Source organism: Heptranchias perlo, chromosome 13 (genome assembly GCF_035084215.1).
Source record: "Heptranchias perlo isolate sHepPer1 chromosome 13, sHepPer1.hap1, whole genome shotgun sequence".
Classification (NCBI taxonomy): Eukaryota; Metazoa; Chordata; class Chondrichthyes; order Hexanchiformes; family Hexanchidae; genus Heptranchias; species Heptranchias perlo.
This window is the reverse complement of record NC_090337.1, coordinates 64,276,154-64,288,521: the sequence shown is the minus strand read 5'-3', so window position 1 is coordinate 64,288,521 and position 12,368 is coordinate 64,276,154. Positions and strand designations below refer to the sequence as shown.

At 42.4% G+C, this 12,368-nt stretch overlaps 1 protein-coding gene across 1 annotated transcript; it reads right to left on the bottom strand.

Annotated features, from left to right (window-relative positions):
- Window positions 1-361: 361 nt before the first annotated feature.
- LOC137331169 (lactosylceramide 4-alpha-galactosyltransferase-like) lies at window positions 362-9,253 on the bottom strand. Its single transcript, XM_067994769.1, has 3 exons — window positions 9,155-9,253; window positions 3,078-3,502; window positions 362-949 (listed from the first exon to the last, which is right to left on the bottom strand). Exons 2-3 carry the CDS (start codon window positions 3,474-3,476, stop codon window positions 362-364), a joined length of 987 nt encoding a protein of 328 aa, XP_067850870.1. The 5' UTR covers window positions 3,477-3,502; window positions 9,155-9,253.
- Window positions 9,254-12,368: the final 3,115 nt, after the last annotated feature.

Below are 12,368 nucleotides of genomic sequence, written 5' to 3'. Positions count from 1 at the left end.
CCAAGCTGGAACCTGCCCTCATTCAACATGAACACACATACATTTCCCAGTAAAGCCATGGACAGTGACCAAGATTATGAACTTCGGCTACTTTTCTTCTCCCCTGAGCCCAGGAGTCCTTTGGCCAATTACAGTGCCCCAACATCCATCCTATCCGAAATCTGCTTGACTGGGCACAGCGTGGGGAATGAACCTGGAACATTCCAGGTCTGTGTGACTCAGTATCGAACCAGGCAGTGCAATTACTCACTGGGCCAGTAGGGGAGCTGTAGGTGATTTTTTTTCAAACAGCAGATTAGTGTGAAATAAATTATACAATATACATTTTATGCAAATAAGCAAAACAGAAGGTTGAATTTAATCACTGATTTGTATAAAAAGTGTTGTATGTTCTTGGACAATATTCACGGAAAAAGTATTCTAATAGCCCTCTACTCCCATCGTTCATATTATCCTGTTTCCCAGAGCTTAGAAAATTCCAAATATGTGCTCCATACGTATCTGAGAAAGTAGCTTTGATATTGTCCAGCGTCCAATGTTCAAAGTATTTTTCCCAATCTGTGTATGGAATTGGATAGAAAAACTTTGAAGGCAGGTAGGAAATGTCTTTGCACTTTGCATCAATAAATTCGTCAAGGTCTTCTGTTTTACACCAGCGTCTCAATACACGGCTCATTAGCAGAGGGCCTTGTTGACCCCAAATTGTACCCTCATAATTCTTGACGTAATCTTCCATGCAGTCCTGTGTGAAGTTGTGGTGCCGGCTCAGTCCCAGAGCTGCTCCATTGGCAAGATTTTCCTGTTGGGCGCAGATGAAGTTTGTGAAACGCAATGGTTTTAAGGATATGATGTCCGTGTCCAGGTAGATGCCACCGTATTTCCACAGGAGAGCTAGCCTACAGGCATCTGAGAGCACATGAATCCAGTAGGTTTCCAAATCTGGGTCTACCTGTGTTATACAGAATTAAAGGTGATCATTTGTAAAGTGTTCCCTCCTCCATTGCCCATCGTTACCCAGCTTTTTCCCCCTTTTGCTTGTTTACCCCTCTCGTTCTTTAAAATCATCAAAGAGAAGTCTGAAACTATATTCCAAGTGAACAAGTTATTTGCAACATAAAAACACTGCTGAATCAATCATTTGCTGCTCCCCAGCTCCCACTGTGGCCGCTGCTAAACTTATATAGAAGTAAAATTGCTCAATCTGTTCTCCAGATGGCTCCACATTGGGAATCGATGTATAAGTTTGCTTCAGTCACCTTTCACTTGCCAGGTGAAATGATGAGGAGGACAGGGAGGTGACCTGTCTCAAACTTTCTACCAATCTCACTCTCTCACCAGTCACTAGATGTGTGAAAGCAGTCTGGATGGATTCACTCCGCAGTTTTCCCTCTCACTCCATGGAGAAGGCCTCAGACTCTGCTGAATACATCTAATGAACTCTCCCATATTCAGTGAGGAGTCTCACATTTGAGGTCATGGTCTCCTGCCCTCAGGATCACAATCTCATGTGTTTTCTCTTTATTATAGCGAGGATACGGAAGGAGGCTATCCCAGCATCCATCGTGCTAGTGAAAGCGGACAATTACTATGAATCAATGTTGACAGCTCTGTTAATAGCCCAGTGAAGTGCTGAAGTTTCCATGTTGGGAATCCCGTTAGTCCATTTCCTACTGCTCCTGGTGTACAATGTTGATATACCAATTCATACGTTTGAAAAGAAGCAGTTCAATTTTAAGGCTGGGTTACTCTCTTTGCTTTATTAATGTCTGTTTAATTTATCTTCCTTTATTTATAAGAATCTTGTTTAGAATTTTAGCAGTACATTGTATTCATTGTACAGTAATAGAGCTGCTCAGGCACCAGCAGCGGATTGCTCATTAATGTTGGTCTGTTTCGAAACAACATAAACTTCTATGGTTCTGTGCAGGACTTTAGGGTGACAGCAGGGCAGTGGGATTAGTGTTGTTTTGGTCTAGCAAAGGGCTGGCACAGACACGATGGGCTGAATGGGCTCCTTCTGTTCTGTAAACCTCTATGGTCCTATGATTCTATGGCTGAGAATTTCCTCGGAGCTGCTCCCACTCCACCGCCTAAACATCACCGGACGTGCGGCAGAAACCTCGTTTAAATCCCTGGCTTCCAGCTCTCTTGTACAAATGTGGTAAAATGGTACACAGCCCATTCACATCGTCATGGAGACACAGGATAACTTCTGTGGCTCTCCAAGGTTTGGAGTCTTGGAGCAAGTGAAGGAGACGGAGAAAGTGAAACATAGAGAACAAAAAAGAGAAAGGTGTCTAGTTAGAAACTGTGTGAGGGGCAGACATACAGCAGACATTCAGAAAGAAACAAAGGCATTCAGTGAGAGAGGGACAAGGTGATCAGAGAAGGATAGAAATTGTGTGAGGGGCATACCTAGAGATTAGCAGACTTACAGGCGAGAAGAGACAGAGGCCCCGATTTTAACCTAACGCACCTGATGGGAGTGGGGCCTGATTGGGTCGGAAGTCTGATTTATAGCCCGCCTGGTTTTACGCTCCGATGAGGTTTCATTGTTCTGATTACAAGCAAACATAGTGCCGATATTTAAAAGACGGGGGTGGGGAAAGGAGAAGGTGGGGAAAGGAGAGGGTGGGGAAAGGAGAGGGTGGGGAAAGGAGAGGGTGGGGAAAGGAGAGGGTGGGGAAAGGTAGGGTGGGGCAAGGAGAGGGTGGGGAAAGGAGAGGGTGGGGAAAGGCTGGGGTGGGCAAAGGAGAGGGCGGGGAAAGGTGGAGTTGGGAAAGCAGGAGGTGGGAAAGGCGGGGGTTAGGAAAGGAGAGGGTGGGGAAAGGGGAGGGTGGGAAAGGTGGAGTTGGGAAAGGTGGAGGTGCAGAGAGCGTTTTTCAAACCAATGTGATGAGGGCGGAAAGCCAACACCAGGATCTCCAATGGAGCACATGGTCGTTCTTCATCTTCGGCTTTTCCTCAACTTTTATAAACAAAAAAAAATCCTCTTTACTCAATTCAAGGACGATTACAGCTGTGTACAGAACCAAGAGTTTGATCTGTCAGCTGAAAAGGTCTCAGCAATTCCTTACCTTTTGATACCAGTCATCCAAAGGGGTATTTTCGAAGAGTGTTTTGAGCTTCAAGGGTAATAGGATGACGTTTTTCATTGATTGAAGAGTTTGGAAGATCATGTATTGATCTGGGTAGTCTGATAAATTCCCATTGAAACCTCTTATGAAATAATAAATGGGTTTCTCGGGATTTGCTCGGGCTGCTGACTCCACCGAGCAAACGGACAGCGGCGAGAGCTCCACTTTATCGGTGGAATCTACAAACATGAGCCCGGGGGTTGCGTCCGGTCTGGGATAATCAATATCAGATTGAACCATCGTTTGTTGATAGCCGATGATGAATTTAAATTGTTTGTAGAGGATAGCACAAGTAAACAGAAAGACGGTGAGCAGGCATAGTCTCTTCAGGTTTTTCATGGCGTCCAACTCTTCCTCGGTGAAAGCTGTGAAAAAGACAAAGATCTGCTTTACTAAGAATTAAAACAACAATTAGAATGGATTAAAATGGTAGTGAGAAAGTCTGGACTGAGAAAAGCCCCTTCAGTCCATGAAGCCCACTCTTTCCAGTCCATGTCTTATTGTATCATGGATTTCCTTCCCCTGTCACACCTCCTATTGGTCTCCTACTTTAAGAACCCCTAAATTCCATCCCCTGTCTCCCTGGGATGCTGTTAATATCCGTCTAACCCTCAGGCTCCCATTTTCAACAGATATTGACCGAGCTCCCTCTAAAGGTGTCAATCACCCCAAATCAACCACCTACTCCTGTGGTAAAGAAATGTTTTCTTAAACTCTAACCTTGCTCGAGACTTGTGAATTTTGTTCTTGGGTCTACAATGCTCATTATCTGACCTAAATGACTCCTTTACTTCAACTTCATTTATATATTTCAATCATTTTAAAGATTTGTCTCCCTCCAGTCTTCTTTTCTCCAACAGAAATAAGCTTGGTTGCTTGGCCTTTCATAACTTAGACCACAAAAGCTTGGAATCATCCCACGGACCCTTCTCTGAAACCTTTCTGTTGCCTCCAGATCCTTTTTGAAGTAAGGTGACCAAAACTCTACACTTCAGAGCTGGCCTCACCACTGATCTGTGCAGTGTCAGTATAACTTGTTCATAGTATTATAGTATCATGGTAGGTACAGCACAGGCGAGCCCATTCGGCCCATCATGCCTGTGCCGGCTCTTTAAGAGAGCTATCCAATTAGTCCCATTCCCCTGCTCTTTCTCCATAGCCCTGTAAATGTTTTCCCTTCAACTATTTATCCAATTCCCTTTTGAAAGTTACTATTGAATCTGCTTCCACCACCCTTTCAGGCAGTGCATTCCAGATCACAACAACTCGCTGTGTAAAAAAATGTTTCCTCATGTCGCCTCTGGCTCTTTTGCCGATCACCTTAAATCTGTGTCCTCTGGTTACTGACACTTCTGCCACTGGAAACAGTTTCTCCTTATTTACTCTATCAAAACTGTTCATGATTTTGAACACCTCTATCAAATCTCCCTGTTCTAAAGAGAACAACCCCAGCTTAAGAACTTAAGAATTAGGAGCATGAATAGGCTATAAGGCCTCTCGAGCCTGCTCCACCATTCAATAAGATCATGGCTGATCTTCTACCACTTTCCCGCCCAATCCCCATATTCCTTGATTCCCTTAGTGTCCAAAAATCTATCGATCTCAGTCTTGAATTATACTCAACAACTGAGCATCCACAGTCCTCTGGGGTAGAGAATTCCAAAGATTCACAATCCTCTGAGTGATGAAATTTTTCCTCATCTCAGTCCTAAATGATTGACCCCTTATCCTGAGACTGTACACCTTAGTTCTAGACTCTCCAGCCAGGGGAAACAGCCTCTCAGCATTTACCCTGTCAAGCCCTCTAAGAATCTTATATGTTTCAATGAGATCACCTCTCATTCTTCTAAACTCCAGACAGTATAGGCCCATTCTACTCAATCTCTCCTCATAGGACAACCCTCTCATCCCAGGAATCAATCTAGTGAATCTTCATGGCACCCTTTCAAAAGCAAGTATTTCCTTCCTTAGGTAAGGAGACCAAAACTACAAAGTACTCAGGTGTGGTCTCACCAGAGCCCTATATAATTGCAGAAAGACTTCCTTACTCTTATACTCCAGACACCTTGCAATACAGACTAACATACCATTTACCGTCCTAATTGCTTGCTGTACCTGCATGTTAACATTCCGAGATTTGTGTACAAGGACACCCAAATCCCTCTGAATACCAACATTTACTAGTTTCTCACCTTTTAAAAAATATTCTGCTTTTCTATTCTTCCTACCAAAGTGGATAATTTCACATTTCCCCACATTATACTCCATCTACCACCTTCTTGCCCACTCACTTAACCTGTCTATATCTCTTTGTAGCCTCTTTGCGTCCTCCTCACAATTTACTTTCCCATCTAGCTTTGTATCGTCAGCAAACTTGAATACATTGCACTCGGTCCCCTCATCTAATTCATTAATATAGATTGTAAACAGCTGAGGCCCAAGCACTGATCCTTGTGGCACCCCACTAGTTACAACCTGCTAAACGGAAAATGACCTGTTTATTCCAACTCCCTGTTTTCTGTCCATCAACCAATCCTCAATCCATGCTAATATATTACTCCCAATCCCATGAATCCTAATCTTGTGTAACAACCTCTTGTGTGGCACCTTATCGAATGCCGTTTGAAAATCCAAATGTTCTACATCCACTGGTTCCGCCTTATCTATCTCTCTGGTTACAGCCTCAAAAAAGTCTAATAGATTTGTCAAGCATGATTTCTCTTTCATAAAACCGTGTTGACTCTGCCTAATCATATTATGATTTCTAAGTGCCCTGTTACCATGTCCTTAACAATGGATTCTAGCATTTTCCTTACGATTGATGATAGGCTAATTAGCTTATAGTTCCCTGCTTTGGCTCTCTCTCCTTTCTTGAATAGTGGGGTTACATTTGCTACCTTCCAATCCATGGGGACCATTCTAGTATATAGGGAATTCTGGAAGATCAAAACCAATGTATCCATTATCTCTGCAGCCACCTCTTTTAAAACCATAAGATGTAGGCCATCCAGGGGATTTGTCGCTTTTAATCCCATTAATTTCTCCAGCACTTTTTCTTTACTAATATTAATTACTTTAGGTTCTTCACTCTCATTAGACCCTTGGTTCCCCACTATTTCTGATATTTTTTGTGTCTTCCACTGTGAAGACAGATACAAAATATTTGTTTAACGTCTCTGCCATTTCCTTTTCCCCCATTATAATTTCTCCTCTCTTTGCTTCTAAGGGACCCACGTTTACTTTTGCTAATCTCTTCCTTTTTAGATACTTGTAGAAACTCTCACAATCTGTTTTTGTATTTCTTGCTAGTTTACTCTCAGATTCAATTTTCTACCTCTTTATCAATTTCTTGGTCATTCTTTGCTGATTTCTAAAACCCTCTCAATCCTCAGGCTTACTACTCTTTTTGGCAGCATTGTAAGCCTCTTCATTTAATCTAATACTATCCTTGACTTCTCTAGTTAGCCACAGTTGGACCACTTTTCCCGTGGAGTTTTTATTCCTCAAGGGAATGTCTATTTGTTGAGAATTATGAATTATTTCTTTAAATGTTCACCATTGCTTATCTACCATCATATCTTTTAATCTAATTTCCCAATCTATCGTAGCCCCTCATACCTATGTAATTGGTTTTGTTTAAATTTAAGACCCCAATTTCGGACTTAACTACAACACTCTCAAACTCAAAATGAAATGTTATCATGTTATGATCACTCTTCCCAGAGGATCCTTTATTGTAAGATTACTAATTAACCCTGTCTCATTACACAATACTAGATCTAAAATAGCCTATTACCTAGTTGGTTCCTCGACATATTGTTCTAGAAAACTGTCTCGAATGCATTCCATGAACTCGTCCTCCAAACTACTTTTGACAATTTGGTTTGCCCAATCTATATGAAGATTAAAGTCCCCCGTGATATTGCATTACCCTTGTTACATGCTTCTCTAATTTCCTGGTTTGTACTCTGTCCAACACTGTAACTACTGTTAGGGGGCCTATAAACTACTCCCACCAGTGTATTCTGCTCCTTGTTCTTTCTTAGCCCCACCCATACTGATTCTACATTCTGATTTTCTGAGCTAAGATCCTTTCTCACTACTGCTATTATCTCATCCTTTATTATCAGGGCTACCCCACCCCCCTTTCCATTTTGTCTATCTTTTCTAAAAGTCAAATACCCTGGAATATTTAGTTCCCAACCTTGGTCACCCTGCAACTACGTCTCAGTAATGGCTACTAGATCAAACCCATTTATCTCTATTTGTGCCATTAATTCATTTATCTTGTTATGAATGCTTTGTGCTTCAGAGATAGCACCTTTAGTTTTAACTTTTTACTATTTTTTCCTGATATGCCCTATCACCTTTGTAAACTCTCTGTCCCTTCCTGACACACTCTGCTTGTTTCTACACAAATCGCTACTCTGCTCCACAGTCTTGACTTTTCTCTTTAGACTTATAAATTTACCCTTACCTGAACTATCCCCCCTCCTTATTAGTTCAAAGCCCTATCTACCGCCCTACTTATTCAATTTGCCAGGACACTGGCCCCAACCCGGTTTAAGTGGAGCCTGTCCCAAAGGAACAGCTCCTCTTTTCCCAGTCCTAGTGCCAGTACCCCATGAATTGAAACCCTTGCCTCACACACCACTCTTCCAGCCGCGCATTTAACCATCTAATCTGTTTGTCCCTATGCCAATTTGCATGTAGCTCAGGTAGTAATCCAGAGATTATTACCTTTGAGGTTCTGCTTTTTAATTTGGACCCTAGCTCCTCAAACTCCCTCAGCAGAACCTCATTCCTAGTTCTACCTACGTCGTTGGTTCCTACATGGGCCACGACAACTGGATCTTCCCCCTCCTGCTCCAAGATCTTCTCCAGCTGCGAGGAGATGTCTTTAACCCTTGCATCGGGCAAGCAACACAGCCTTCAGGACTCCTGGTCGCTTCTTTAATCTCTCCACTTAACTGATGTCCCTCATCCATGATACCATTCTAGTAAATCTCTTCTGCACTGTCTCTAAGGCCTTGACATCCTTCCTAAAGTGTGGTACCCAGAATTGAACACAATATTCCAGCTGAGATCAAACCAGTGTTTTATAAAGATTTAGTATAACTTCCTTGCTTTTGTACACTATGCTTCTATTAATAAAGCCCAGGATCCCATATGCTTTTTTAACAGCCTTCTCAACTTGTCCTGCCACCTTCAAAGATTTGTGTACGTAAACCCCCAGGTCTCTCTGTTCCTGCACCCCCTTTAAAATTGTACCATTTAGTTTATTTTGCCTCTCCTCATTTTTCTTACCAATTCTAGGAAGGATTCTAACTTGTAATCCAATGTCCTTCAGATGCTCATCAATACCTACTTGCCTTTTTGATGGACTTCTGCACACTGACCAGATACTCTCACCGTAGGATCAATTATCACTCCCAAATCATTTTCCTTTTCAGCCATTGCCTGCAGAAGTTTACTATTCTGTTCCAACATTTATAACCATATTCTCATCTATATATTTGGCCCAAGTCTTTCCCAACACAATCAATCTGCTTTCTACTTGTCATCTGCCCATATAGCTTCATGTCATCAGTCAAAGTAAAAACACAATCACCTTTTTTTTATATCAGTCACAGATATGTGGGAAGAACAGGGGTCCCAAAATAGATCCCTGTGGAACATCACTGGTTACTTTTCCCAAGGAGAGTAATATCCATTTATCACCATCCTTTGGATGTGTCCTTGAAAAGGAAAATATTGCAGGGCTATTGGGAAAGAGTGGGTGAGTAGGACTAATTGGATAGCTCTTTCAAAGAGCAGGCACAATGAGCTGAATAACCTTCTTCTGCGCTATAAGATTTTATGATTCTATCACCACTGTCAGGAAAGGCCCTTCCCTCCCCTAAGGCAATGCCAATAAAACTTTTGGCTTATTAAGGCCCAAGTAAACAAGCTCAAAAGATACGTGCAGAGACAAAGGGCCGCATACAGCAAAAATCACTGGAAAAGAGCCTACATACCAAGTCAATATTGATCAGACTGTTAGAACACATACAGACAATACGTTCGTTCCCAAGAGCATTCCATGGAGTTAGAAAAGGTCCTCCTGACGGCAGTCACTTTAATTTAAACCCACCTATGCCCAGTGTTGCTCTGTTGCAATGACCCAGGCTAGCACATTAATAATTATCTGGGTCAAAACTGTGCAAGCAACCAAACAAACTTAATCTTTAGACCCGGTAGCAGAGATGCCTACCTCCCTCGGCTGGTTGGGTTTTGCTTGCTTTTATTTCAGACACTGCAGGGGCCAATTTTAACCTAAGCTGCCCATCAGGAAACTGACGGGATAGGGTGCAACATTGCTTACTCAATGGAAAGCAATACCCTCAATGGGGTATAAAACCAACATTCCACACCATCCTGTGGGTTTCCCGCCCAACAAGTTAGGTTAAAACTCCCCTCCTTGAATCTGTATATAACCTATTAATATTACAGTGATATAACTTTATGGTTTAAATGTATCTCTAATGTAAAGAAAGTAAGAAGTAAAGAAAGACTTGCATTTATATAGCACCTTTCACAACCTCAGGTCATCCTAAAGCACTTTACAGCCAATGAAGTACTTTTGAAGTGTAATCACTGTTGTAATGTAGGGAAATGCGGCAGCCAATATATGCACAGCAAGGTCCCACAAACAGCAATGTGATAATGACCAGATAATTTGATTTAGATGCTGCCTGACCTGCTGAATGTTTTTCAGCATTTTCTGTTTTATTTCAGATTTCCAGCATCCGCAGTATTTTGCTTTTGTAATCTGTTTTAGGTGTTGGTTGAGGGATAAATGTTGGTCAGGACACCAGGAGAACTCCCCTGCTCTTCTTCAAATAGTGCCGTGGGATCTTTTCCGACCACCTAAGAGGGTAGATGGGGCCTTGGTTTAATGTCTCATCCTAAACTACAACTTTATAACAGGTAGAGGGGTTTGAGACCAAACTGGGTGAACATAGAATCATAGAACGGAACAGCACAGAAGGAGGCCATCTGGTCTCTGCTCCTGCACCGCCTGCCTCTTCCAACCCTGCCAGATGGCCACCCACTTACTATCCTCCTGAACTCTATGTGGCTATGGGGTGACCATCTCCTGGAACAAAGCTCGAGCTCGAGCAGCTTGAGGTAATTCCTGCACATGTGGTTATCCAGGACACATGAAGCATCTTGGAGTTCCCACATGGTACAGAAATTGTAGACAACAGGTCTCAGCGGTCTCATCATTTACTTAAAAGTCTATCTACTTATGTTATATATATGCTTTAGTTTAGCATCTCCTTAACTTCTATTTATTAATTATTTATGTATACCAGATTTTTATTTAATGCAATTCAGATCCCTTTAATGTTATTATCCTCTACTTATTTAATTTTATCCCCTTAGATTATTTATTTATATGTTTACTTATTTACTGTTGTCCCTTGGTTTAGATTACTTAGCAGCTCCTTCCCCCTCTGCACCTAACTCCCATTCTCACCAAACTCCCGTTTAAAAGTCCTCACTCTGTTTTGCAATTCATTCCATTTAGAAGTTTTCTGTGTGCACTCTCTCTGTGCTTCGAGCTTCCTGTGCTCTTGCAGATATAGCCATTAATATAAATCTTTCAGACAAACACCAGTTTCCATTGGTCAGTCAACCCGCAACCTCACAATAATTAACACCACGTAATGGTAACCAGTGTCAAAACCCTGTTGAAAGCTTTAGAGATGACCGGGGTGATGCTGAATCACCAAAAGTGTTCAACAGCAAGAGTTCAATTAGTCCATAACATAGGCTAGAAGATCACTGTGGGACAGCAATGCAGAAGACCATCCTGCCTATGATGGGTTCTACCGTAGCCTTCTCATCTCCCGAGGGAAAGTTTTACATGCAGTCTCCCTGATCCTCAAGGACAAACCCAGAACTTTAATCTTCAACCCCGGCCTACTACCCTCTATTCACATTCTGCCTGCCCCACAACAAAGGAACCATTCACTCCCGTGGAGGATTTGGTCATTGCACACGGACAGTTGCTTATCATTTTCTGATTTAAAAACTGCAGGTCATACTTACACTGTGCCATTAGGTCGGGTGTTTTTACTCCTTGAAAGAGGAAGCTGACAGCGGCGGTGTGACCTTGCAGCAGTTTTTTTTGTCTTTTTTTGGCATGTAGAAAATTTGCGCCTGCACCGTACAGAGGCGTGGTACCAGACATTGTGTCCGCAGGTCGTCCGACCACATTTCAGACATTAAATCCTAATGAATACCGTTAGTCACAATTTTCTTTCCTCTTTTCCTGCTACTTTTCTCCTCTCCTTTCTTGAAGATGTGAACTCCGCTGTGATGTGATTACACAGGTGTCTGTTCGCTCTGGTATCTCACCCAAATGACCATTACTGTGTGTGAGCCTAGACAGTCAGTATCTGCAGCCTATTTTACCATGAAAACCACCACAGCCCAGCTTAATCCTCTCACCCAATGTTTACACACATGCACTGCAGGCAATGAATAGTGATCAGGAGTGGGAATCTTTCCTGATTTTTCCCTTCCCTAGCTCAGGGACACTGAAGATAATTGTACTGCCCCAATTATACCCAAGCCGAGATCAACTAACGAGATCAACTAACAGCACAGATAAAAGATCACCCCAGTGACGTCCTGGTCTATATGACTGGACACTGTCTTCACCCATCAACGATCTGGGGAACTCCCGGAGTGAGCTCGTAAAAACAGAACCATCAAACTAACTCAGAAATGACTGATTTTCGTACCTTGACTGGATCCTGAGGACTGCCCGTCGATTCCCCTGAGGTCCAGATGCTCGGAGGGTGAGTGCAGTTGCAATTGAACCCTTGAAGAAATTAGATTGTTTCCTTTCCCCAAACTTTGTCTCCCTTAAATAAAGACCAACTACTGCTGAATTTTATTGCACTGACAACTTGGAAAGGGAGCTTTCCAAAACGGTCGAGTCTGTGCAACCATGTCCGGTTTCGTGCTGAACGATGCAGCTGAAATAGGGTCAAGTTTCAAGGGTGCCGATCCCACAGCGACCTGACCAAAGTTGACTCATGTCCGATTAAATATCGGAAACAATCGCCATTCATGGGACAGTGTGAGTATACGAGAGAGAAATCATTACAGTATTTAATGGTAATGTAACGGTAACGTGAATACCTCTATTGTAAAGTTTGTTATTAAATCATTTGT